The sequence below is a fragment of the Fusarium keratoplasticum genome, chromosome 8 (genome assembly GCF_025433545.1).
Source record: "Fusarium keratoplasticum isolate Fu6.1 chromosome 8, whole genome shotgun sequence".
NCBI lineage: Eukaryota > Fungi > Ascomycota > Sordariomycetes > Hypocreales > Nectriaceae > Fusarium > Fusarium keratoplasticum.
In genome coordinates this window covers 1,128,881-1,155,551 of record NC_070536.1, presented here as the reverse complement: position 1 = coordinate 1,155,551, position 26,671 = coordinate 1,128,881, and the positions used below count along the sequence as shown (strand labels likewise).

The 26,671-nt window shown below is 53.8% G+C and overlaps 9 protein-coding genes across 9 annotated transcripts; 4 read left to right on the top strand and 5 right to left on the bottom strand.

Moving 5' to 3' along the window:
• Positions 1-1,605, top strand: NCS57_01019000 (uncharacterized protein; the record flags this gene model as incomplete). The annotated part of the gene is made up of 2 exons (XM_053059941.1): positions 1-1,325; positions 1,380-1,605. The coding sequence occupies 2 exons, from the start codon at positions 1-3 to the stop codon at positions 1,603-1,605; spliced, it is 1,551 nt and encodes a 516-aa protein (XP_052910335.1).
• Positions 1,606-2,685: 1,080 nt separating this feature from the next.
• On the bottom strand, positions 2,686-5,162 carry NCS57_01018900 (Spindle pole body component; the record flags this gene model as incomplete). Its single annotated transcript, XM_053059940.1, has 2 exons — positions 2,686-4,425; positions 4,473-5,162. The coding sequence occupies 2 exons, from the start codon at positions 5,160-5,162 to the stop codon at positions 2,686-2,688; spliced, it is 2,430 nt and encodes an 809-aa protein (XP_052910334.1).
• Positions 5,163-5,817: 655 nt separating this feature from the next.
• NCS57_01018800 (uncharacterized protein) lies at positions 5,818-7,491 on the bottom strand (the record flags this gene model as incomplete). The annotated part of the gene is made up of 3 exons (XM_053059939.1): positions 5,818-6,668; positions 6,724-7,369; positions 7,474-7,491. The coding sequence occupies 3 exons, from the start codon at positions 7,489-7,491 to the stop codon at positions 5,818-5,820; spliced, it is 1,515 nt and encodes a 504-aa protein (XP_052910333.1).
• A 4,079-nt stretch (positions 7,492-11,570) lies between these two features.
• NCS57_01018700 (Zn(2)-C6 fungal-type domain-containing protein) lies at positions 11,571-13,946 on the top strand (the record flags this gene model as incomplete). Its single annotated transcript, XM_053059938.1, has 1 exon — positions 11,571-13,946. One exon carries the CDS (start codon positions 11,571-11,573, stop codon positions 13,944-13,946), a length of 2,376 nt encoding a protein of 791 aa, XP_052910332.1.
• A 2,271-nt stretch (positions 13,947-16,217) lies between these two features.
• Positions 16,218-19,614, top strand: NCS57_01018600 (Ergothioneine biosynthesis protein 1; the record flags this gene model as incomplete). The annotated part of the gene is made up of 11 exons (XM_053059937.1): positions 16,218-16,439; positions 16,493-16,611; positions 16,660-16,898; positions 16,952-17,066; positions 17,115-17,128; positions 17,186-17,207; positions 17,260-17,546; positions 17,811-18,504; positions 18,555-18,630; positions 18,682-19,157; positions 19,209-19,614. 11 exons carry the CDS (start codon positions 16,218-16,220, stop codon positions 19,612-19,614), a joined length of 2,670 nt encoding a protein of 889 aa, XP_052910331.1.
• A 578-nt stretch (positions 19,615-20,192) lies between these two features.
• NCS57_01018500 (EIF-2B GDP-GTP exchange factor subunit alpha) lies at positions 20,193-21,345 on the bottom strand (the record flags this gene model as incomplete). The annotated part of the gene is made up of 4 exons (XM_053059936.1): positions 20,193-20,294; positions 20,345-21,167; positions 21,220-21,271; positions 21,324-21,345. The coding sequence occupies 4 exons, from the start codon at positions 21,343-21,345 to the stop codon at positions 20,193-20,195; spliced, it is 999 nt and encodes a 332-aa protein (XP_052910330.1).
• A 534-nt stretch (positions 21,346-21,879) lies between these two features.
• On the top strand, positions 21,880-22,650 carry NCS57_01018400 (DUF1681 domain-containing protein; the record flags this gene model as incomplete). Its single annotated transcript, XM_053059935.1, has 1 exon — positions 21,880-22,650. The coding sequence occupies one exon, from the start codon at positions 21,880-21,882 to the stop codon at positions 22,648-22,650; it is 771 nt and encodes a 256-aa protein (XP_052910329.1).
• A 315-nt stretch (positions 22,651-22,965) lies between these two features.
• Positions 22,966-24,078, bottom strand: NCS57_01018300 (uncharacterized protein; the record flags this gene model as incomplete). Its single annotated transcript, XM_053059934.1, has 1 exon — positions 22,966-24,078. Exon 1 carries the CDS (start codon positions 23,950-23,952, stop codon positions 22,966-22,968), a length of 987 nt encoding a protein of 328 aa, XP_052910328.1. The 5' UTR covers positions 23,953-24,078.
• A 399-nt stretch (positions 24,079-24,477) lies between these two features.
• NCS57_01018200 (Radical SAM core domain-containing protein) lies at positions 24,478-25,662 on the bottom strand (the record flags this gene model as incomplete). The annotated part of the gene is made up of 2 exons (XM_053059933.1): positions 24,478-25,265; positions 25,362-25,662. 2 exons carry the CDS (start codon positions 25,660-25,662, stop codon positions 24,478-24,480), a joined length of 1,089 nt encoding a protein of 362 aa, XP_052910327.1.
• Between the last annotated feature and the right edge of the window lie 1,009 nt (positions 25,663-26,671).

The following is a 26,671-nucleotide window of genomic DNA, read 5'->3' as shown; positions in this document are numbered from 1 at the left end:
ATGGCAATGACGCCCGACTCGACATCACGGCGGCAACGAAAGGTTGTCATCACCACATCCCCCGCCCCCTCCGAGTCAGACTCCCTTCGCGACTCGTACTTTTCAGAAGCCTCTCAATCAACCGCACCCACATCTTTCCACTCAGCATCTGGCTCCAATACCAAGGCCCTTGATGTGGCCGAAAACAAGAAGCCTACAACAGCCATGAAAGCTCCTGCAGCTGCCGAGCTGCTCTTCAACACCACCTCGTCCTCGATTGCCACATACGACTCCGTCCTTTCCGAGATGGCACCCCTGCGCCGAGAGGCAGATCTTGACGCAAACGAGCAAGACGAAGAGGAGGAGGACGAAGAGGACGACGAAGAGAGTGGTGATGATGATGACGAGGACGAGGACGATGTGGAGGGCGACCCCGCGGACAAGGACTTCATCCTGTCTGACCCAGAGTCTCTCCATATCCCCCCAGTTTTGCCTCCCTATCGTGGCACTTCCAACGAACGCCCTTGCCGGCCATCTACGCCTCAGGACTTTGCTCGCCTTTTTCCTTCGCTTGATCGACTCGCTGTCCGTCACGATGACTGCACTTCGGACGGCAACATGAACCTCCGTGTCGACACGGTTGTTCCCTTTGGCCACGGTCGCCGGTCTCTTGCTGTCCAGCTGTTTCACCTGCGTATGCATGATCTGGCCCGACGAGAGTTCTCCTTGCGCCGTTACTGCCGTGATTCTGGCCGCGAAGTCTGCAATTCCAAGCGCTCCTATGCCCCAGCTCCTACGGGCACCGTGGCTGCTGCACGCCCAGCCCTGCGACGCTCCATGAGCTCGGCAGTACGCACGATGACTACATCCTTCCACCGTACTACATCTGGAACACAGTCCATGTTTAAGCATGGCAACGCCACCACCACGTCTGCTGCTTCCGCTGACAACGCCTCGATCTGGTCCGGCTCTCATCACTCGACGACGTCGGAGCAGCCCTCAACCAAGGCCAAGCCACGCATGGTGCCAACCAACCGCATCAAGCTCGAGTTCAGCAACTACGCCCGCGTGGACATTGCCCGACGAGGAGGACGGACGAACAAGCGGTACGAGTTTGAGTGGTGGGGACACACCTACGCCTGGAAGCGTGTGATTGACAAGAACCTGAACGTGGTGTCGTTCCACCTTGTGCGAGATGGCCACGGTGCTCCTGTCGCACACATCGTGCCCGAGATGCGCAGCCCTAATCAAGTCCTCGACGATGAGATGGCTGGTGCTTGGGTGACCCCCTGTTACATGTGGATCAGCGACAGCAGCATCATTGACGCCATTACCGACGTGGCCGAGTAAGTAATCTTGGACCCCTACGATGGTGACCCTGGCTAACCCGCATGGTCTAGTGTCATTATTGCCACCGGCCTCATCTCCCTTGTCGACGACTGCATCAAGGAGCGATGGCAGGCCAAGAAGCCCTCGCATCGTGCCATCCGCAACCGCACTGGCGACTTTAACCAGTCAAATCCACGCTCCTTCATGCAGAGCTTCTTCCAACGCCGACACTCGGAGGAGCATTCCTCTAGCCGCGGATCGCTACGGTTTGGTCGCAAGCCTGTAGCCGCGTATTGATTATCTATCGACCTACATTCGTATCAGCTCGCAGATTGATTTCGCCTCAAAACTTGGCAACGACATCTTTTCTAAAGCAAAGAAAGCTACGACAGAAGCGAAGCCATTATTTCTCTTTTGGAAAAAAGGACGTTGTGCGCGCCACTCCTTGCCTCGAGTTCACGATACCAAAATTTCTCTTCTTTTCTGTTTTAACATTTCATCTCTTTTTGTTTCATGTCACACACGACTGACATTATACACTACATGTATGGCGACCTTGTTATTGGTATTGTTTATTTAACCATGGCCACGGGTTATTGGCCATGATTCTTGGAGGCATTGTGATTGGGCATTTACGGGATCATGGGAAACGTCCCCCAAACGGTATCATGGCATGCGAAGGCGTTTTGGGAGTTTCTACGAATGGATGACGGACCACGGGAGGCGGGAAACCCCGGGCTTCGATCTGACTTGGTATTTCTTGGCGTATCTTCTTTTTTCTTTTTTACTGTACCCCGGATGGGTTTTCTCCTTGTTACCCCGGATCTTGGTCCGATGAATCTGGACATGGCACGACGACGACATTACATTATTCGCTGGATTTGGAGGTTGGTTGGAGCCAAGATGCAAAGCTCCCGCACATGATAGGTACACACTTGGATGAGACGCCATCATGACCTGATACGAAACGGCGAAATTGACAGATTTCTTGTTAATATTGCGCAAATTTCTCTGACACTTGCATGACGATCGATGGATCTCGTCTCTTGACAACTCATTGAATGGTTCAGTGCTCGGTCCATGACCTCGGCGTCAAAGACAACGCCAACACGCCCTTCCCTGTCAGACCAGCTGGAGATGCACCCCGGACCTGAGAATCGTGCCATCTGTGACGCCACAAATGCACGACATTGGTTCTGCCCGAGACGCGGGGAAGAAAGTCCGTCCCTTCCATTCTTTACGTCCTGCAGACGTGCCTTGGTTTGCCAATCCGTCGTCCGTCCTTGATGCCTGCATCAACGTTGCTAGCCTGCATCCAGCCCACCAGCCTGGCTACTCTTTTCGGAGCCGCAGGAGGGGTTGAACAGAGGGAAAACGTCAGAATCGGTCCTCGTCGTACTGATCCCCCGCTCTACCGAACCATGTGCCAAAGTCGAGCTTCATGAGGAGGCGGTTGATGCCGCCGACCCGAGAGGGCGCATAGCCGCCGCGCTCCTCGGCGTCGTCGGCGTCTCGGGCTCTGCCACCGCGCTGGTCCTCGTCTTCATCGATATCCTCGGTAGCGGGGGCCCATTCGGCAGCGGCGGCGTCGCTCTCCCACTCGGCCGCAAACACGGGGTCGGACTCGAGGGCGCGCAGGGCGGCCACCACGTCCTCGATGCCGGAGCGGATGCGGGACTCGATCTCGTGGAGGCGGCGCTTGACGTCACGCTCTTCCGATTCGAGGTCGACAAAGGCGTCGACGACGCCCGCATCTGTCTCCAGGTCTATCGAGGTGAAGATGGCATGCAGACGGTGCAGATGGGCAACCAGGTGGTCGATGTGGATGAGGAGGTTGTACAGGGGCTGTGTAAAGGTGGGCTGGGTTAGGAGGAGGCGATGGATGAGGGTGCGGAGATAGAGTCGATGAGCTGTAGAGAGGGTTTGAGGATCGTGGGGAGGAGATGAGTCTGGTGTTTTGTGAGCGTTTTCCTGGGCAACAGGACTGTCGTCTTCTTCACGCAACCATAGATCGTCGTCATCCTCGTCGTCTTCACCCTCTCCGGCCTTGTCTTCGTGCCTGGTTGTTGGTGTTGTCGCCCCTGACCGACCGTGCTTGGGATCATTGACTGTCAACCACTCATTGAAGCCCTCCCACAACCCAGCTACAATCTCCGTCTGGAGATAGGCCTCTGTCTCTGCGAGGAAAAAGATGGCAGCGCTGGCGGTGGTCCAAGAGCTGCGCATCGATGACGCCCGTGCCGTCCACCGTTTCCGGAGCATAATAATCTGGTCCCGATCACCTCGATGAGATGGGTGATGACGTCTGAGGGAGGTGATTTTCCACAAATCGGTAAGTCTGATGTGCGCCCTGCGCATGGAGAGAAGGTAGGCGTTGATGCACGAGTATATCTGGACATCCGAGGGTGATAGAACCATGTCCAAGGGTGGCGGGATCTGAACCGATAATACAGAGGGGACAGAGAAGAGGAGGTTGCGGAATGGTGACTCGGATAGTAGGTTTGCAGCATCGTGACTCAGACCAGATCCAATGCCCAGAGGCGTAGATGTCTTTGCCTTTGTGAGATTGAGCCGTAACAAGTCTCGAGCAAGCTCAAGTTGCTCATCTTCTTCGGCGTGCTGACCTTGCATCGACGCTAAAACCGCCCACGTCCTGGCGAGGACTGCTGCGACTTCACCTTCCTTGACAGTCACATTCTTGAGACCGTCACCCTTTTCGTAGGCCAGATTGTCAGCTCTCCTCCATCGACTGCGTATCTTTTCATCCGCCTCGTGGGTTAGCTGCATGGCAAACTCTCCCCGGCCCAGTAGAAAGAAATCTCTCAGGAGCTGCAGCATCTCTGTCACCTTGGCCAATGGTAGTAGTTTCTGCAGCGTATTTTCCGAGAGCGATAGTCGTACAGCCGTGATGGCCCTCGAGAAGCTGGTGCTTTTTATGGGAAAAGAAAGACTCGAGAGCTCCTGTAACTTGGATGATAGATGGTCAAGTCCTCTTAGTCCAGAGTCAACACTGCTTCTGACTCTGATGTGATTTAGTGATTTTCCGATAAACAGCATTGAAGAGGCTGTAGCTGGCGTCACAAAGGCGGGCAGCAAGCTTGCCCGTGATATATACTCCTGGTCAAGTCAATGATAGTCCTCATATGCGTGGGATGGAAACCAACCTCGTCAGAATCTTGGACATTTTGCACAAAAAAGTCCTCGATTCCAAAACTCGGGAGTCTTCCGTATAATATCCATGCCGATACTTGTTTTAGCCAAGCCGTCTCAGCTACTGTAACAAGACTCATAGCTGTGTCTTGCACATCTCGATATCCACTCTGTAGCTCGAGCCGTAGTCGGTCCATCAGGTGCGCTCCGTGGCACACCTCGCCCTTCTTGTCCTTGGCCAGCATAAACTGCACCATCTCCCAGAGCCAGTCCATTCTCCTAGTCCAGTCCTTGAACTCTCCCACCACCGCCGTCAACGGCACGATGTTGTACGCCCCCACCAGCTCGGGATCATCCCGCAGAATGCTAGCCTCGACCTCGAGGACCTTGCGCTGGAAGGCAGACAGATGTATGGTGTCGATGGCCGTGGCGACGGCGCGGCAGATTGTCGACGGGTGGGCGTTGGCTATCTGGGCTGTGTAGCTGATGAGCTTGACGTGGACGTCGCTGAGATGTGCGGCCGAGGCGAGGAGCTGACGCTCGGCAGGGGATACGCCGGAGAGGGCATTTGGCTGGGAGGTGTCGGTTCGCAGGAGGGGGGATGGGTGTCCCGAGAGGGAGAGGAGGATTTCGTGGAGCATGACTTGGAGCTTGATGGTATAGTTAGCGGTGATGCTGGGCTTGGTTGGACTACAGGTCAACATACCGATTTTGCGCCCTTTTAGACCTTATCCAATCGCCAAGATCGCGCAGTGTAATAATGATGAGCCCAATTAGTTCGAAGCGGCACATTAATCGAAGTTGATCGTCTCAAGTCCCAATATCGAAGTCGTTGTGACCCATCGAGGGCGCCGTATGATGGGAAAACGAAGAGGGATGGGGCGCGGCGATTTGAAAGACAATCTTTTACTGCGTTAACAGACCTACAAAGCACCTGGCCATATCGTCCCGCCCAATGTTCCGAACGGGCTGTGACTCTTCAAGTTGTCTAAGGTTGAAGCTATCTTGTCGCGACGCGGTCAGTGTGCGACTGCCCCGCGATCACACGTGACGTCAAATTGAGCTTCATGCTCATGGCACCATTCAGACATGGAACCACGATTACAAAGATGAAAATAAGGGGCATCACTTGATACTCTAGAACTAAGGTACCAGGTCTAAGAACATATTCAGAAGGATAGCAATTAGCTCAATTCTCGAGTTTCTTTGTAGAAACTGCCATTAAGAAATCCATAGGTAGGCTCGCATGCAACTGGGTTTCCCACCAACACCAACTCTTGGATCTTCACCCTTCATTATCACAGCAAAAGAAGAATATCCTCCCAATCCAACCACGATGCTGTCCGTCATAATGTTCCCTCAGAAAGGACCCTTGGCTGGCCTCTTGCCGTTGGGATCGTAGCCGCTGGCAATGCTCACGTTGTCCCCATAAGTACTATGCGCACCCTTTCCATTTCCATCTCGGGCTGCAATGAGCTCGGCGTTGCTCTCCGTACCCCCCACGATGATCTCACCACCTCCCTTGACCTTGCCAACAACCATACCCTTGGCAACGCTCTTGAGAATAGCGCGACGTGAGACTCCCGTCACGTCGATGTAGACGAGTCCCACGTTCTTGAAGCCGCCTCCCAGATGTCGCGATACTTCGCCGGCCTCAGCGCCCCAGCGATGTCCAACCACCGTGGTAACGCTAGATGACGTTCCTGTAAGCAGGTTGCGGCCGGCTTGTTCGATACCGTCAACAACCGTGTTGAAGGCCATCAAGCTCTTGTTGAGCATACCGGGCTTGTACGTGTCGATTGCGTTCCCGTCCTTGTCGAAGCCTCTGGCCCGTCCATCCTTACGGCGAGTGACACTTGCGCCAAGGTTCTGAGCTAGATTTCCGATTGTCCCAACTGTCGACGCTGAAAAGGTTGCAGCTCTGTCCGAGATGTTGTTGATGCGACGAATCCGGTCATGGGTAGATGGAGCAAACGTGACAGGCTTGGCATTTGGCTTGGTGTTCTTGGTGAAGCTGTCAGCCTGGCTCTGCAGCGTCCTGGAGACGACATCCGATGTCGTAACGATGAGCCGGGATGCCTTGGTGGCGCTGTTGACTATCGTCGACTTTTTGTAGGCGGGATGTATGTCCATCTCCATGTATGCCTGCGAAACAGGTTGCACAGAAATGTTCTGGCCGCCATCCGCAGGGAATGAAATCTCGACGGGTTCTGGAAATGTGTTAGCAGCAGCACAAGCGTCATATTGAAGAGATTCTTCGCATACCCTTGGAGCCTGGGCGGACCTTGCTGTCTTCAACCACCTGGTAGGTATCGGTGAGTTCTCCGATGACACTACCATCTTCCTCATCGACAAGCACAATTCGACCACCAGCATGAGAACTATGGCTGCCCTGGACGTAGGCCTCCCCTGGGTTGTAATCGGCCGGATTGTAGGCAGGGAGCTCTTCGCCAGCAGCCTCGCGCTCCTTGGCCAGGGCCGCCTTGGAGTCTCTCGGTTGGGGCGCAGGAGCTCTCTCGAGGAAAGCGGTACACTGGGCGAGGATAGTCTCGAAGGTATCGACGTCCTCCTGGACACCCGCTCTGCTGTCGAGGGACGGGAATTCGATTCGAGTGAAGGCGCCGCTATCGGGGCCGAGATCCCAGCGGGGGATCAGGTAGCTCTTGGGTGGCTGGTGGTAGATCTGAGTCGTGGCAGGCAAGGGGAGATCGAGCTCGGGAGGGAGATGTAGGTGAAGATAGAAGTCTTCTTCGCCGTCGGAGCCAACCCCTGAGGGCTCAGCAAAGCCCGACGAGGTCGGGACCATGAGCAGCGACAGGGTCTGCGGCCCCGAACGGGTGAGAGATCGCTCCTTGCCATTAGAGATGTGGTAGGCGTTGATGCCCTCCACAGCGTAAAGGAGCTTTGGGTCCTGACCAAGCCTATGTTAGTATGAAAGGGGTGCCAAGGGAGGGCGAGTTGTAGACGTCATGGACGGATACCATGATGGGCCTCCTGGAGGTGAGGTCGACTTACGTTGTGTCCCGAAGCCATATCTGCTAAGCTCTTGTAATCTTCTAATACAGAGATTCGTATACAGATTCCTTGAGGGAGAAGGGACAGGTTGTTAAAAACAAGGAAGGGGTAGGAGAGTGTCCCAAGCTTGGAACTCGCGAAGTTAGAGATGGAGGGGTTGGTTTTATGACGGCGCTCAGGCCAGAGATGGTGCCTGACAAGCGCGATGCGCGGCAACACAGCAGCAATGCGTTAAACTGCTAATGAAATAGCTTATGATACGGCGGCTGTTGCAGGCGGTCTATTCGAGAGATGGGTACGAAATTGTCGCAACGGGGACGTTGGTCGCAAAATATCCATCATGGCCAAGTAGTAGGGCGCCTGTCGGCGCTTATGCGTGTGGTGAGCTGCGAGTTGTGAGGCCTCTGGGAGGGGGCGACGTCATTCATTGGTGGGCGCAATCCATTGAGGGTGCCGCCACCGGAATACGAGCGAATAATGTCGAGGTGTTGGTTCTGGCACCATCTCTGTCAAAGTTGATCACGTACGTGATGTGCATCGAGACCCTTCTTTTCTTGTGGTTTCTTAGAAAATTCAACAAAAAAGTTGTTGACCTGGTAAGCTGAGCAGCTTGGGATTGCGTGTGCGGCAGGGCGAAGCAGTTAAGCTTAAACGGCCATTCCTGTTATAGTTTGCTCGGTGGCAGCCAGCCCGCTCGGGGTCAGCTTGGCACTCTCGGTCGGGTCCATACCAACATGTCACTGCTGTCGTAAAGAGGCGGGATACAGGGATCTATCCTCGGCATATCCGTGGGAGTTGGGTAGGCTGTGGGGGTTCACCGTGAGGTAACTTTTCGCTTCGAGTTGGGTTGTCTGTTGTCGACAAGGCTCTGGCGGTTCTGACTGGTCAGCCGAGATGGACGGTGGCCTTCCAGGAAGTGGATTGTCATCGTGACCGTAGGGGATTATGAGAACATCTCTCAAGGAGAAATCCATGATGTGAGAGAAATAGAAAAACGGAAGACGATGGAGTCACTTGGGATCCATGGATCCATAAATCAAGGATGCGACAGTCAGCAGCCGCGTAGGAACTGGGTAGATTGCTATAAATTGGATGGATGCCCGTGATGTTATTAATGAAGTTGTAAACGCTCTCCTTTGACCTTCCTCGAAGGCTTTTTAGCTTCATTCGTGCCTTCCTCCAAGAATTGATCCTTTCTAAAAGGAGGCAGGCGCGGTCACGAACCACGTGTGTCTCCGTAAAATGATGGGCCCTGATCATCGATGGAACTTTTTATCAAACAATTACAACTTCACTGAGAATTCATTTATTTACCAGTTTTTCGGAACCAGGACCCATCTTTTGACTTCTCTTAGTTATGGTTGGCTATGTTACATACGCATTCTTGCAGTTGCCGCCGCTCTCACTTTAGCTGCCGGTTGCAGCTCCTTGCGCCATGACTTGACTGCGCGCTACGGTGCACCAGCCGACACAGCATGAGCAACGATGTCTCTGATGATCGAATACGCCCCTCCCCTTTGCATCGTGTTATTGCATTGCGTCCCGACGCTTCAATCACCATTTGGCCTTTCGCTGGCCTCGAATTGTACTGGGAGAGCTGCTTTCGACGAAGCCCACACGGGTCCATGCTTTTGGTCAGGATCGTGCCACTAACAGGTTCCACATGATCTCGATGTATCCATCTGGTATCTCTCCATCCACATAATCGAGGCTAGAAACTCGCCGATGTCGCTGGAGAAGAGAGCGAAGCTCTGCGAGTGCTGTGCTATCCGATCGCCTGGAGTGCTCAAGTTACGGCATTGCTCCTGGCGGAAACCCCGACCAAACATCAGCGACAACTTACATGCAGCCCTATTACATGCATACCCAAATCGACTGTCTGACAATCCTTTCGTCAGTCGCTCTATCAAGGCCCGAGCTCAGTTGGACAACTGCACGATCGCCAAGGAAACTAATGACAACGCCCTCTTCCGCATGCCTGTCGGTCCCCTGGCTGCCCTTGGCGTTTCCGAATGGGGGGTCCTCGTAGGGCCGTTCATTGAACGTTCCTGTTTTCATCATCACGAGTCAATCCCTCATTACTATGTTGTCCGTAGTAGGGATACAATGGCGCACAAGTTGGGAGTACGGGCATCTCTTGGCTCTCAACGCCAAGGCGATTGAGCATCCGACTCTCATCTCTCTGCCTGCCGTCATGACCGCATGGTTGCTGGAAAAGGAAGTATGGATACACGCTCATGCGTCCACTACTGCACGTCTTGTCTGCTCCTAGTCTCCCAGGTTCCCTTCTCCATGCTCGGAAAAGGTCGAGAGTCGATCTTGGGGCCCGCCCAGGGCACGTCAATTAGTTAGGAGAATCAACCCCCACCGGAACGCTGGGGAAAACGGCCGGCGGCGGCCTCGGATATTACACCGAGGGTGTCAAAACTCAAGTCAGCCCCAGATTTGACCACAGGACAGAGGCTCTTCGTGACGATAGCTGGTACGTTTTACCCCATCATTACGTAGTGGCTCATGCTATTGCGGCATCGGATGCCTTGCTCAGCGTGGTTGGTTTACTCACACCGAGGCGTGGTCGTCGGATGAGGCGTCGGTTGGCCTCCCGATGGCGCGACCACTTTCGACCTCATGGCTGGCGGTTTTGGACATGTTGCCGTCGTCTTCGTTGAGAAAACAACAGCTATTGTGCAGCGATCATACGAGATGCTTAATCTATTTGCGGGCGATCTGGTTGGCTAACATCTTCTACCAAGTTAGGCCTTGGATCTAGCCGGCTGGCATTCCCTCCCGTACCATTGACCAACCCAAAAAGTGAGCATGGGTCGTTGTTTGGGCCGTGATGTCTGGACACATCTCGCGCTCACCATGCCCACCGAGCTGCGGGACCTACCCGCGTGGTGGACACCGTGAGCCCCTGCTCAGGGACCACTTCCCTGCTGCCACGGCCACGGCTTCAACGGACGAACTGGTCTAACTAGCCACGCCCTTCGGCGCACACAAGGAAGCGGCACGGCAGAGACGTGCGGACTTCAAATTGAGCTCTGTTGGTTTCTACTGTGGGGTCAACCATCGGAGGCAAGATGGATCGCTTCGTTAGCGGCTCCTATCCCCTTACCCAGCTCTCCCACACGCCTGGCATGCAGATTACTCGCCAAGGTTTACCATCTTGAGGTACCTAGGGAGACCAGGAGGGCGTGCGCATTGTAACCAACGTACTATGAGGTCTGAAGCTTGGTACATGCCGAGCACAGTAGGCAAATAAGTGGGAGGCGGTGGACCAGGCATGACAGCTAATAAGTCGAGCCTGAGAACCTAGCGGTCGGCTCGGAAGTTTCGCCTGCGGTTCCCTTTCATCGGCTTCTTCTTGAACAATTCTGCCCTTAACTTACCTTCGAGGTTCCTGAAGTACGATCTCGGCCAAGAGTAGTTGCCTTTGCCGGAAATCTGACCCTCCTGTCACCACAATGCGTTCATGAAAGCAGAACCAGGTGAAGCCTTCCTCGAACTTGATCGCTTCGTCCAGTACACTCGAGAGACTGGGCAGTCGATTGTATCGTCCAGGCTCGCAACACTGGCTCGATCCATCTTGCAACCTCCTTTAGCGAAACTGGAGGTTCTTGATTTGATCGGTTTAGTCATTCGATCATCGATTACGATACTTGGACAAGCAACTGTGGACTTCGCATCTGCTCTCCAACTCGATTAGTGGTCTTCACGGGCGACTTTGACTCAACGGGTAGTGACTTCTCCGGGGATCGTTCCTCCTTATCTTGAATTTTGATAACACACAGGGTTCTTGTTCAGAGCCCAATCTCGTCAAAATAGCTTCTCAACTTCGCATTCAGTCAATACTCTCGCCTGCGGACCCCGAGGCTGATGAGCTGTCCAACGCATCCTCGAATCAGTCAACTCCGAAGCGAAAAATCGAGGAGCTCTCTTCTGCCCCCGAGGCCACTCCGCCTGTCTCACATCGGGTTGGTTTCCTAGACGGACAATCCAGGCCTGATGTCGGCGGTTTCGAGCCAACCGGGGGCCACACCGACGATCATCGACCTATTTCTCACTCAAGTGCCAGAGAAGGAAAGAAGACTTCGAAAATGAGGCAGCCGATGAGGTCTAGCATTGCTTGTCTGAGATGCCGCAGATCAAAAATCAAGTGCGACAATGATGGCGGTAACAGTCCCTGCGATACTTGTATCAAGGGAGGCCACCAGTGCCAGTACCCGGAGGCCACATCTCTTGCTCCCAAAAGAATTGACCCCCCGGCAAGCGGAAGGCAAGAGAAGGATGGCCCTCACGAGAGGAAGAGGGCAAGGAAAATGGACGAAGCGCCTGGTTTGGACAGCGAAAAATCCACGGCCTACGCTGAAGAGATCCTCACCTATCCATTTCTAACGATAGAACTGTGGGATCAGCTATTTGCCATCTACAAGCAGCATTTCGCGACGGAGCTGTCGTTCATTCATCTACCAACTTTGAAGGAGAAAATGAGGCGCAGACAAGGCCAGAAACAGCACCATTCGTCCGAGTTGAACCTGGTCCTCCTTGGTATCCTCACCCTCACGGCTCGTTTTCATACGGATCTCGTCAAGTACGTGACACACCTGTCAAGCCAGCAAGGTGGGAACGTGCGGCCACGGACAATACAACACAAACCCGACCCGATAGCCGCCTCTGAGTTCTTTGCCAATGCCCTCACGACTGCACTTGGTCCTCTGAGAACAGCCATGACTGTTGTCACCGTGGAAAGAGTCCAGGCATTTCTGATGCTAGGACTATTCGAGTGGAGTCAACGCCATGCGTTTAGCAACTCTAGCGCTTGGATGTATGTTGGTGTTGCAATACGGATGGCAAAACTGCTCAAGCTTGGGCTTGACGACCACATTATGAAGATTCGAGAAGCTCGGGTCACCGTGGCCCATGAATCTCGAACGAGGTCATCTGAAATTGGGATCATAAGAGAGTCTCGAAGACGTACTATGTATAGTTGTCTGGTTCTTGACCGCATGATGGCCTGCGGCAGCGAGCGGACTATGAGCATCCCCTTGGAGAGCATTGGGATACAACTGCCATGCTCAGAGATGGCGTTTGACCTTGCTTTGGATGTTTACACAGGATATCTGAGATGCCCGGAGGAATCTATTTCACAAAAAGTCAACGACGACAGTACCTTGAGCCGATTTGTGCAGTTGGTTGCGATCTGGAGCGACATTTCCCAGTATAGTACGGCGGGCGGCCGCTCGCAAGAAACCGCATCACCGTGGGACAGTCGATCGACATTCCGCCAGCTGAGAGAGAGGTTGGATCGATTTCATATGGACCTCCCGGACACATTCACGCTATCACGCCAAAACTATTACCGCCATGACAATCACCAAGCTACGAATACATATGTATCATTGCATATGCTATCTTCGGTGTGCCAAATCATCCTTAACCGAGAGTATCTTCCATTTCTGCCCATCCGCTGTGACAGACCACAAGGACCCCTTGCGAGTGCACAAGATCCAGCACGGGACCGGTTTTGGGAAGAGGCTGCTGACAATGTCTTCCGAGCGTCCCGGGATATCCTCGATCTGGTTGAAATCTGCAAGGACAAGCTTCCTCAATCATGCTTGACCGTGTTTGCCGTGTGGTTATCTGGCTTTATGGCCGTATACGCCCATCAATTTCCCATCATGGATATCCAACAACGAATGGTAATTTCAGAAAGCATTGAACGGGACATGGATGAAGGCACCAGTGTGCTTGAAGGCGCGACAACAAGGACGTCTTGTCAGGCACTGCGCAAGCTGACGAAGTATCTACCGGTGGCACAAAATTACTTGACATACCTGGAAGAACTAAACCAGTACTTTGTGGATGCAAAGAGCCAGTTCAATCAACAGGCTAACAACGCTGACCCCATGTCCAAACCATCTTTTGGGGTTAGGCGACTGAGTATACGACCTGTTGGCGATACTGGTCTGGATGAGTCGTACACAAAAGCGGATAAAGCGTCTCCTCAACCCCCCTCGGATGATGGACATCGATCTCAACATGACGAAGGGTCTGACAGGTCGCGTGGTAGCAGCTGGGAACCTCTTCGTTCGATGGGCGTGCCAGAAGATCATCAAGGGGCGTCGAACTACACTCACGGCCCCAGCATCAGCCCTGCATTGTCATTTTCGGCCATGGGAAGTTCAGCTGGACTGCGATCTGGGTTAGCTGAATCACCCCCAGTTGTCTTGGAACATCGAGGAGAAGGGCTATCTGCCAAGGCAGGTCCTATGGGCGATGCAGGCAAACCGCCCTCTTCGTTGTCGGAGAGCCAACTGCTACTGCCAGGCCTTGACGAAGGCATCTTCCAGCAAAGTATTCCTGAATTTTCGATGGAGAAGCTTGAAATGATCGAGTCACAACGAATCGGGAAGGTATTGAATGACTTGGAAGAGTTTGCGGGTGCAGGCTCGTTGGGATTTGGGATCCCCTGAACAGGCTAGGACTCGACGGGATGGTGTTTCCGGATAGACAAGGCTCAGGGAGGCTATAACGACCAAAACAGATGTAACGAATTCGTCATGGGAATCCGGAAACCAGAGGAGTTGGTGATGACCGGGATGAATGCAAGCCTTGGGCATTGGTGCATTGGGATGGAATAGAACTGTGTGGTGTGGTATTCTGCTGGGATTCTGGAAGCTGGTTCGAATAGATGCATGGATTGGGAGGCGTTGGAGGCATGATTGAATTAGCGAGACATCCAAAACGAAGATTTCATGGTCCTTGGAGTGATCTGGGTATGTATGGTGTTTAGATGGGCGATATAGACAATTGAGGCTGGAGATTGATGTCTGGGAAGTTGCGAAAGAAGAACAGCACGAGGCAGGAGCTACCCATGCTACTGAAGCAAGCAGGAGCTCGTCGACTTGCCCCAACAGGCAGGAACTGATGGGATACCTAGGTAATCAGGCAGACAAACCATGGGATACATCATCTTGCCTCCCTCAACCCGCGGACAAACAAAGAAAAACAGACAGCAAGCCAGCCTTCTTTTGAGTTGTTTTCATAGCCACCCCCACGCTGCGGTCAGGGATATACAACCTAGACATGCACAGCAGTTGACCCCATCGTCCGTGTCGACCCATTGATGCGCTTACGGTAACGGCTTCAACGAACAAGATGACGGCAATTGGCAATCATCTCAGCGTTTTGGTACTGCTCACACGAGCATAGGCCGGGCCGGTACGCATACAGTCGGCAAAACCTGCCGGATCATCGAGGAAACTGAGGCCATGCGGGCGGGTCGCTTGGACGTGGGATTACATTCCTTCCAGGCGCTCTCGCCCACCATTCTCGGGGAGCTGCGTGGTTGCACAACAGCTTCTGGCTGAGCTTGTGAAACTAACGAGAAGAGCTCAGCACAGAGCATATGACGTCGGCATCAAGTCAGACTTGCCAAGACTGGGCAAATGCATGTCACCAAGCCCAGAAGTGCTTACCCCTTGTCAGATGCTTCCAAATCAAGCACCCCTAGTGGATGGGCCAGGAGCGCACAGAGGGGTCTGCAGTCGGCATGCCGGAAGCTTCGCGGGGAGCTTACACGACCACACGACGACCAAGAGGACGAGGAGCAATCTTATCTCCAGATCGGCGAACCCCGTTCCACGTGCGACCCTCGGACGACGACTTGATTCCAGTCCATGACCCGTACAATCCGGTTTATGTCGCAGGCAGGGCGTGCGGCGAGGACGACGGCCAAGGTTACCGTGGCTTCTGCAGGAGATGGTGCAGTCGGTTTCGGGAATGCTGGAGCAGATGAGGAGGTCTGGATGTGGGATACCGTGCGTGCAGTACCATACAAGCTGAACCGACCTCCCGGATCCCCCATATCTCGAATATCCGGGGTAACTGTAAGTCGCCTCTATCACGCAAGATAAGGCTGAAGTCCCGAAGCACCATGCACAACAGCGAACGCGAGCGCCATTGATCATCTTAAATACCCGACACCAACCAGACGACGCGGCACCATCGATCCCTCCCTTCCCAGGGAGCTCGACGCTCACCCCCAAATATCAAACATCCCGCAAGCCTGATACCTCGGAGCTGGCCTCGTGAGCTCTTCCCAGCATCGCCTCCCACGCGCGTGGGGCGTGGGGCGTAATGCTCATGACGTCCTGATTTGCCAGCTCCCGACCTCTCCCACTCTCTCTCCACAAGCGCTGATGCTTGCAAGTTTGGAGCTGCAGTCCATGACAAACTTATTTCGAAATGGTTCACCGTGAGAGGCCCGGCAAGATATGATTCCACCTCCCACCGCTCCGACACTTGCGGAACGGAGGTGGATTTGCTTTCTTCGGCGCCCAGCCGGCCTTCCATGTACCGCCTCCAAGTGGACCGCTGTTCCTGGCTCAGACTCTCATCGTTGCCCCTTCGGTATCATGACGATTCACTGAACTAAGGATAGTGTGGCGCCCCCCCGCGTTGTTTGGTCGTGGCCGCTGGCTCGGCTCAGACGCCTTGCCCCCAAGGATGAGGAGTTGTCCGAGATGTTCTCCACTCAGGAGGCAGAGATCCTCAGGTACCTCGGAGCTGCTGCGTTGGAGGGGAGGACTACTGACGAGGCCGACGCCCTTGGACGCGCCTGTACTCTTGCTCTTGTTGCGCGTTATAAAATATAATACCTCCCATCAGTCCACATCCCTAGCACGTCCCGTCCCGAGCTGAAGCGTCCTCACTGTTTCGTTGTCATTTGCGTTTGCTTTGCAATGCCTTCTTCCATCAACGCGTCTCCGGCCGTCTTTCAAGGGGCAAGGCCCGCGGTGAGCAAGCCATCACCAGCGCTGCCAGATATCATTGATATTCGTGGTGAGCATGTCGAGATCAACTTGAAAGATCAGATCATCTCCCAGTTCAACCCCGAAGATGGGCCCCGCAAGCTTCCCACGCTCCTCTTATACAGCGAGAGGGGGCTACAGCTCTTTGAGGATGTATGTTGATTTCACCCGGACCGTTCTGCTCACCATTGCTTATACTGAACCAGATCACGTATCTGGATGAGTATTACTTGACCAACTATGAGATTGAGGTGTTGAAGCGGTCATCCGCCGAGATTGCGAGGCAGATCCCTGAGGGCTCCATGGTGATCGAGCTAGGAAGCGGGTCAGTTGATTCCCTCAGAGTGCCGACCGCGCTTCTAACAAGATCAAGGAACCTACGCAAGGTTTGTTTGCTTCTGCAAGCATTCGAGGACCTCGCAAAACCCATTCAGTACTTCGCATTGGATCTTTCTCGCAAAGAGCTCGAGCGTACCCTCGCACAAGTCCCCGACTTCAAGTATGTGTCGTGTCACGGCCTGCTGGGCACATATGACGACGGACGGGAATGGCTCAAGCATCCCTCCCTCACCGGGCGCTCCAAGTGTATTCTTCATCTGGGATCCAGTATTGGTATGTTTTTGATGAGAATTTGAATTCTTTGTCCACTAATTCCATCACCTCAGGCAATTTCTCCAGAGATGAAGCAGCGTCTTTCTTGGGAGGGTTTGCGGACGTTCTCCGACCTTCAGATTCCATGATTGTAGGTGTCGATGCCTGCAATAATCCAGCCAAGGTCTAGTAAGTGAAACCGTCGCCTCACAATCAGCCTCGCTAACCAAGTTTCAGCCATGCGTACAACGGTGTGTAATGACTTGCAGCAGCCATGGGAGCAATGCTAATGCGACAGTTTTATACAGACTCCAAGGGGCTGACCCATCAGTAAGCCAATCATAAATCAACCTCAGCTCTCCAGGACTAACAGAATACACAGATTCATCCTCAACGGCCTTTCCCATGCCAACGAACTTCTTTCTGAGGAAGCCTTCAAGGTAGACGAGTGGAGGGTCATCGGCGAGTACGTGTACGATGATGAAGGCGGCCGCCATCAAGCCTTTGTTGCACCCACTCGCCCGACCGATGTCCTCGGATCAAGAGTCATGCCGCATGAGCGAATTGAGATTGAGCAGAGCCTGAAGTATTCAGACGAGGAAACGAGGACGCTCTGGGCCCAGTCAGGCCTGACCGAGATGGGTCGTTGGAGCCGGGGAGACGAGTATGGTAGGTCGCATCTCCTCGTGATCAATATTCCCACCCCGGAAACTGGATTTTGAGGCCCCTGGGGTTGTGCATGGCATGGCCCCGGACTACCCCGCGAATCAAGACAAGACATGCATCCAGTGACCCGACGGCTGCATATTGGTATTTCCCTTTGTGGCCCGGGTCGGCAAGTCCAGCTCTTGTTTGTTAGATGACGTGGGGGGGTTAACAAGAACAAGATATTTAGAGACTGTGCAGAGAGGATGCTAACAACTACCTATCTAGGCCTCCACATGTTGCAAAAGTCCGCCATGCCCTTCAGCTTGATCCCGTCACTCTACGCCGCTGAGCCGCTTCCCGCAGTCCAAGACTGGGAGGCATTGTGGAAGGCATGGGACGTAGTGACCCAGGGGATGCTCCCTCATGAGGAGCTCAACGAGAAGCCCATCAAGCTTCGAAATGCTTGCATCTTTTACCTCGGCCACATTCCGACCTTTCTTGACATTCAGTTGACTAAGACTACTGGCCAAGCCCCAACTGATCCCGCCTACTACTATTCCATCTTTGAGCGCGGAATTGACCCCGATGTGGACAACCCCGAGCTATGTCATACGCACTCTGAGATCCCTGAGGAATGGCCTCCAGTTGAAGAGATCACAGAGTATCAGGGAAGAGTGCGATCCCGAGTGAAGGCCCAGTATAGAGATGGTGCAAACAAGATCCCCAGGCACATTGCGAGGGCCATCTGGGTCGGATTCGAACATGAGCTGATGCACATCGAGACGTTGCTCTACATGATGCTACAGAGCGACAAGACACTACCGCCGCCTCATACAGCACAGCCTAACTTTGAGAAGATGGCCAAGCAGGCGTACGAGGCGAGAGTGCCGAACCAATGGTTCAATGTCCCTGAGCAAACCATCACCTTGGGTATGGATGATCCTGAGGATTGTACCGATACTTCTGGTCATTTTGGCTGGTATGTTATATCTCTTATACTGACGATCTCGTCAAGCTAATTTGTTACAGGGATAATGAGAAGCCAGCTCGGCAAACAAAGGTCCACGCCTTTCAGGCTCAGGGGCGGCCCATCACTAACGAAGAGGTATGAAGTGAGAACACCAGTACACGCATATGTCTCTAACTTGTATTGTAGTACGCTCAATATCTATACAGCACCAAGATCAACAGCGTACCCGCATCGTGGTCTTGGGATCCATCCAAGACAGTGAACGGGAGTGTCAATGGCGGTTATACCAACGGCCACTCGAACGGCCATAGCAATGGTCATACCAATGGTCACTCCAATGGTCATTCCAACGGCCATTCTAATGGGCACGCCAACGGACACTCGAATGGACATGCCAATAGGAACGGCCAGGTTAGCAACCAAGTCCCCGACTCGTTTCTTCAGGGCAAGTATGTCCGAACCGTGTATGGGCTCGTTCCCCTCAAGTACGCTCTAGACTGGCCTGTCTTTGCTTCGTATGATGAGCTTTCTGGCTGCGCCTCATGGATGGGTGGCAGGATTCCCACCTTCGAGGAGGCTAAGAGCATCTATGCGTACGTCAACAAGCAGAAGAAGGCTGATGCGGAACGGATCCTTTCAAAGACGGTGCCAGCAGTTAATGGGTAAGCCACTTGCCAAGCCCTTCTTATTTCTATACTCACATATGCATATAGTCACCTTGTCAATGATGGTGTCGAAGAGACACCGCCTTCCCAATCTTCCGAATCGGCCAAGGACAGCTCTTCGGAGCTGTTCCTTGACCTGACCGACGCCAACGTCGGTTTCCGGCACTGGCACCCCATGCCAGTGACATCCCAGGGCAACAAGCTTGCGGGTCAGTCTGAGATGGGTGGTGTATGGGAGTGGACAAGCTCGAATCTAGAGCGATACGAGGGCTTCGAGCCCATGTCGCTATATCCCCTATACACAACCGACTTCTTTGACGGCAAGCACAACATTGTTCTGGGCGGTTCATGGGCTACGCACCCACGCATTGCGGGACGGGCGAGCTTTGTAAACTGGTATCAGAGGAACTACCCTTATGCGTGGGTTGGAGCCAGGCTTGTTCGGGATATCTAAGTTTGATTTAGGAGCAGGGGTAGTGAGGTATGGGGAGCAGGTTCCCGGAGTTTCTCTTGTCACAAACGACTGACTTAGTAGTCGGTTGGTTGTTTTGGGGGTGTTTCTTTCAAGGCGGTGTTATATCAAGGTCCAGATTGTCACAATACCGAAGGTACCTAGGGATGAAGAGGAAGACTGTCACTCACTTGAGATAGCAAATGTATTCTGATCATCTATGTTCCAGTATCGGCCCCTGAGAGTGTGGCTTTTGAACTCCTCTACCAAAAGATTGATGTGGTGTACCTTTTCCATGTCCATGACCATCCCTTGGTACCCCTTCTCGTAAACATAGCACATTAATAGCTCCAACTTTTGTCCAGAGTCCCTAGCAAATCTTATACTAATCCTGAACGCCATTTCATTGCCTGGAAGCTGAATCTTTGCGGTCAATAGAGATACACCATGAGTGATCATGAGGGCTCGGCGAGCTGGAGATGACCCCCCTGGGTCTTGAGCAGGGCCCGTCTCCCAAAGACGAGCATCAGTCTCGGCCTAGGGTGGGCGCGACGTTGTTTTGTCTGCGTCAACAGCGCCGCTCAGCTGTTCAAGCTACCGTAGATATCGAGGAGCTGCTCAAACACGTAGCCAGGAAGCTTAATACCGTTCTCTGTGATGAGCTTGGAGATGAGGTCAGGGGGCTATATATCTGTCAGATAACTGAAGAAGAGCAAAAGAATGGGATACCAACTGTAAAGTCGACGGCATCGACGGGCTGCTTGCTCTTGGTGTTGACGGAAAAGTCGAGCACGTCCTGCTTGAAGCCAATGTCTCGCTGGTCCATGACAAACTTGCGGGCAAACTTGTGCGTCTCGACGGCGACATAAAAGGGCACGCTAGCCTGGGCAGCCAACTTGGAGATTTGCAGGGTTCCCATACGAGAAATGATGCCACCGTTGGAGGTGACGGCCTCGGCACCGACAATTACCATGTTGACCTGCCGCAGCAGACCCATGACGTAGGCAACCGAGGCCTCTGCGATCTCAGCAACTGGAATTCCCTTCTCACGGAGCTCGCGGACGACGCGGTCACTCTCCTCCACGCGCGTTTCCTCGCGGACGTAGATGACCTTGAACTTGGCAGCCCCGAGATCCTGCACCGCGCGCTCCAGGATTCCCACGACTGATCGTGAGGCCCCGTGCGTGAGAATGCACTGCCCCTCGCGGACGAGCCTCCACCCCGCGTCGGCAATACCTTCACGAGCGGCGTTAGCCCTCGCCGCGAAGAGGCGACCGTTACGGAGCAAATGCTGTCGCACCGCATCGAAGCTGCCGTCCTGCTGGCGTAGAGACGAAACAAGGTACTGCAAGAAGAGGTCCGTTCCGGCGGATAGAGGCACGGGGTTGGCGACAGAGTCCTTGAGACGGTCAGAGTGGACCTTGACCATCTCGAGAGTCTCAAAGACTGTCGTCGAGGGGTGGGCGTTTAGCAGCGCGATGAGGGACTCGATGGCGGCGACGGGCTTGGTGAGGTGGGGGTCCGATTCGAGGAGGCCGCGGTAGGTTGACACGATGCTGGGGAAGTTGTCAGCGAGGTGAGGGAGGTGTAAGAGCTGGGGAGGCGCACTCAAAGTCCGAGGTTGAAGATGGCTGTTCCTGCTGCTCGGCCGGAGCGGCGGCTACTGAGTATTAGCGGGTGGTAACAACTGGGGATTGAAGGGATCAACTCACGGGTTGCTTCGACGGTCGCCATTGTTTGGTCGTGGAGAAGGTATCGCCGTCTCTTCTATGAGCGGATGATGGTATTCCCAAGTCTGGATTTGGTGGAGGGGAGATTTTGACGCTGGTGAGTCAGTGAGAGCTCTCCAGTCCCGTCAGTTTTGGCGGGGTCGGCGGGGAGCGGGGCCGAGCGATAACACCGCTGAACGATAGGGGAATGCCGCTGTATTCCCTATAAAGATGGCCACCATACTGCGTAGTAGGTGCCATGATGGTAGACTATGCCCTGTATTCAACACCCAATTCGAGAGTAGTTGTGAACGACCACCCTCAATCCCATGCCCAGCCAGTTGAATCGCATCATTCTATAGCGTGCTCGAGTCTGGCCATCTGCAGGGTCCATCACCCACTCACCTACCCTACAGTAAAACGGCGGTGCCCCGCGCTTTGCCCCTCCACCGACCCGAGTGTGCCCCTCCTAGACGTCGCAACACCACATTAGCATCCATCACCAGGCAGCTCTTTTCCCTCTTCACCTCCTTTCCAAACACCTCAAAATACACCCCCAATGGAGCTCCTAGACCCCGCCACAGGCACTCCCCTCCCGAGTGACGCCATCCAGCGCATCCTCTTCGTCGCCAACGCCGTCCACGTCTACAACATCCCTCCTCTGACGTCTACAAAGGGCTACTCTGCCAGCGCCTGGACCGCCGATCCCAAGCGGCACATCTTCACCGCCCGGCTGCGCATCCTCGAGACCGCGTACGAGTCGCCCTCGTCCGAGAACAAGCTCAAGGTTGACGCCGTGCTCGAGGACGCCTCTACTGGGCAGCTGTTTGCCGCTGCGCCTTACACCGCTGCCGCTGTTGTTGAGCCTGTGCTGGATAGTAGCCGATTCTTTGCTCTTACGGTGAGGGATCCGCAGGGTAGGCGCGCGGTGTTGGGTATTGGGTTTGAGGAACGCAGTGAGGCATTCGATCTATCCATTGCCCTGCAGGAGGCTCGCAAAGCTCTCGGCTGGGAAGGCGAGCAAAGTCGACCAGCGGCTAAGAAGGAGGAGGAAGAGAAACGGGACTACAGCCTGAAGGATGGTGAGACCATCACAGTGAGCTTCGGCGGCTCCAAGTTTGGCAGGCGGAAGCAGCAGAGTTCGCCAGCGGGAGGATCCAGCTCGGGAGACTTGCAGTCCTTTGCGCTTCCGCCGCCGCCGCCAGGACCAGGAGGTGCTAAGGGCTTCTCGCTGCCGCCTCCGCCGAGCTCGCAGGATGTGAAGCAGCAGAAGCAGCAGTCGGCCAAGGATCTAGGGTTTGACGACGGTCAATTTGGAGAGTTTGCGTAAAAAAGAAAGAAGATTAAATGGGGTGGTAGATTGATATATTAGCGACTTGGTTTTGAGAAACGTAGGTATACATTCACCCAAAAATGAGCAGCCTGGATACAATTGTTTGATGCTAATGCTGGTTATGCTGTTAATGATATAATGAAGATGACCTAGTCTTACATACAGATGTGTTCTTTGTTGCTTTGTGCTCCATTGATTATATCCAAGCTTCTCGTTGTACATATTGAAACATGTTTATCTGAGCATATTCGTACCCATGCATAGTCGTATCGAACATATGTCGTAGCCACCATAGCAAAGCACTTGCTTTGCTCATGTTTCGGGCCATGCGTTTTGGAGACAAGGGAGGCTGAACCGTCTCTTCCTGATAGCCATGGCACGAACATCACCAGATGCCTCTTCCAAGTCAGTCGCCTCGACAATCGGGGCGTCGGCTGCAACTGGAGTCGCGGGAGCCGTACCTGATTCAACGCTTTCGCAGGGCGAATCAGGTCTGCATAAGAGATCCTCGCCGGCTTCGTCAACAGTCTCCAGGCCAAGGCTCGTCTCGGTCTCTTCTTGGCTTAGCGAGGACTCGGGCAGATGATGAACGTCGCCAAAGTAGCCCATAGGTACAAACTCTGCGCACGCTCCGTTTAGGGGCGTATTAGGCGTGGGCAGGCTGTAGGATATGGGGCTGTAGACGGAAGGGGTGCCGACGCTGGGACTGTCCATGGACCACGCCTGTTGTTGCTGGTACCCGATTTGCATCCAGCTCTCGCGGCTCTGAATCTCCATGTAGAGCTCGGTGAGGCGAGAGAAGATAGCCCTCTCTTGTTCAAAGGCCTCGTTGATCCTTGACTTGAGGAGGCCGAGCTGCTTGCGTAGTTTGCGTCGGCCCTTGTCTCCGGGAAGGCTCTGGAGCTGCGACTCAACGACAGAGTACTGCCTCATCAGGTTTGCAGCACGGCTAGAATGCTGCTGTAGAGCGCTAGTGAGGTATGCCCGCTCCACATACAGGCTCTCGTATGTCCGTGGCGAGAAGATGAGGTGCGAGTTGGCGTGAGGCACAGGTCTTACATCAACACGGGGAGGACGAGCACGAGAACTAGACGAGCGCCTTCGGTTCCTCCTCCGCGTGGAAGGACTAGTCGTCGATCCAGATGGCGTCTGCGTGATGCATCCAGGTGATGCTGGAATAACAGGGAATGTCTCCGACTTGGGAATAGTAATGTTCAACTCCTCAGGAGGCGGCGTGATCCTGGCAGCGATGGATGGTAGTGGTACCATGTTGTGAACGGTTGAAAATGTCGTGTTCATCTTGATGGATAGCGTGATCTTGCTAATGAGAATGATAATGATCAAGTCCTCAGTGCAAGATGATCGGCACTCATAACGGATAGATATTGGCCGTCCTGACCAGTCTCTCCCGCCACCGACAACGCAAGGAAAGCTATATTGGGACGAGGGGTTGGCAGACGCTTTGTCAGTCGGAAACGGTCCCGACAAAGGGCCAGCAGCGAGATCCGAGCCTTGCCCAGACCTTTTCTTTGCCAACGTCCATTCCTAGCGTTGGGTGCGTTGTCATTCGTTGTTGGTTGTCCCTGGGGCGTTGGATCCGTGCCACACAAATAAGATCCTGAATAGAACTGGGTTTCTGCTCAGGGACCTGAAAGGCTTGGTCACCCGGTTTGCCTCTGACAGTTTTGAATGAGCCGTAGAAGCCATCTGGGTCGCTCTGGCCAGGTGGTGGCGTTCTTAGTCCCCGAAGTTGGCTTGATTCTGAAGCCTCGCGGCAAGGTTCATTCTCTCACTGTGTAACCCAACCGAGAGACAGCCTACCTCTCAGATCGCAAACCCTTCATGTTTTGGTGGGTCGTTGAATCGCCAGAGCCCAGCATCCATGGCCGCCTTCCGGATCGAGGAGATCTCTTGATCGGTAACTGCGCGGTTGATGTCCGCGTATCGCACTTCATTGTCGGCCTCGCCATCCTTGATCTTGCCTCGCTTCTTCTTTCCGACGTGCGCATCCGGGTGGTACTGCTCCATGATGTTGACGAAGCAGTCGCGGGACACCTCCTTGGCCAGGAACCTCATGATCTCGGCCCCTTCAGCCTCCTTGCCTGGCATGACAAGATGGCGGACTAATAGCCCACTCTTGGCGATGCCGTCTCCAGTGAAGCATAAGTCTCCGACCTGGGCGTGCATAGCCTTGACACTCTCCCTGGCCGTAGTGGCGTAGTCGTCGGCCTTCAATAGCCTTTTGGAGGTGCTGGGTTCCCACACCTTGAAGTCGGCCAGGTAGATGTCGACCAACCCGTCCATTAGTTCGAGAGAGGCTAGAGAATCAAAACTTGATGTGTTGTAAACGATTGGAACCATCAAGCCACGGTCCCTGGCATGCAGGATGCTCAGCGCCACCTGGGGCACTACATGCTCTGGGGTGACGATGTTGATGTTGTGGACGTTGCCAACCTCCTGCAACTTCATGTACCAGTCTCCCAGCTCCTCAGGTGTAAGGTCCATGCCATTACGCTGGTGAGAGATGTCAAAGTTCTGGCAAAAGATGCACCGCAAGTTACACCCGCTCATGAAGACCGAACCACTACCATTGTGGCCTTGAATGCAAGGCTCTGTCAACGAGTCAGCAACACAATCGAACACGCCGCGCATGACATGTAGCAAACGCAAGGGAGCCAGAAAAGCACAGAGCGCACACTGACACTGACCTTCGCCAAAGTGGGGGGCAATGGTGTTGACCTTTACCTTTTCCCCGATGAGGCACATGCCCGTCTTCTCGTACCGGTTGACGCCGCACTCTCTGGGGCAGAGGTTACAGTTACGGAGGTGGGCATACGCCAGGGAGCGCTTCTTGGCCACGTCCCTGGAGCTGAGGGTCTGATACCGAGGGATGTAGTCGTCGAGGAGGAACGGAGGTGCCAGATGCAGGGAGCGGCGATGGCCAATCGCGGGGAGGCTACGTATCCGGAAGCTCCTGGTGGCACATTGTCTCGAAAGAAACAGCATCATGAGTTGATGCCGAGTGTTTCGAGATCGTGACAATTGCCGTTGCTATGATTGGTGTTGAGTTGAAGCCGCTGGGCCGTACTCGAGATATGCTTGTAGGCAGCTTAGTAATGTACATGTGCGGTAGGTTGATCCCTCTTACCGGGGTATATGCCCCGAACGGGGCCGAGGTCAAGGACGGCTGTGGTCGTTATTCATGGCGAGCGTTGAATCGGCATTCTTAGACTTGAATTTGAGTGATTAGGGGTGGAAAGGTAAGTATCTCGGAATCTTATTCTGGAAGCCAATTCTGTGTGACCATGCCATCACCCGGTTGTCTAGCTTGAGAACCACTGGTGTGACAGAATCCACCTCGAAGTTGATTCAGACCTGTAGTTGTACTCGAGGAATTAGAATTTAATAAATACTTCTAGTTGCCTAGCTGGTATGTAACGATTTAGGGGTGTCTTCTGAGAAGTCTAAACCAAGGCCATGGCTTGTCCGTCATTGCGTTCTGAGCCAACACCTAGACCTTTAAGTTATGATGAACCCCTGCATTAACTGACAAGACATATATCCCAGGATATTTACCATCTCTCGATAAAAAGAAAAGTAGTGTTTCTTGACTTGAGTTATTTGCCTTAGTGTTCAACTCTGTTGCGGTCACAAGCAGATGGCAGCGAATATGAGCTGGGTATGCCAGCATCAACTGAGATCAGAACTACCCAAATGTAGACCGAATACCAGCGAGGCTCTTCTCAAAAAGTCTTGAATATGTGGTCATGTTCGTTTTCTTAGTAATAGTTCAAAGTATCAGATAACGACGCGAGGTATAGTGCATCCTCTAAGGAGTGCCTCCTGGGTCGCAGCAATATCCTCGTGCTGAGATACACATTATGAGCGTGCATCAAATGGCCAATTTAATATACCAAGCATCTACTCTTGAGATCAGCTAGGTGAGCACGAATATGCCTGGATCCGACTTGGCAGCTGTTTGCCACTGCCAACAAATCTGGATCTCGGCGAATGCTTT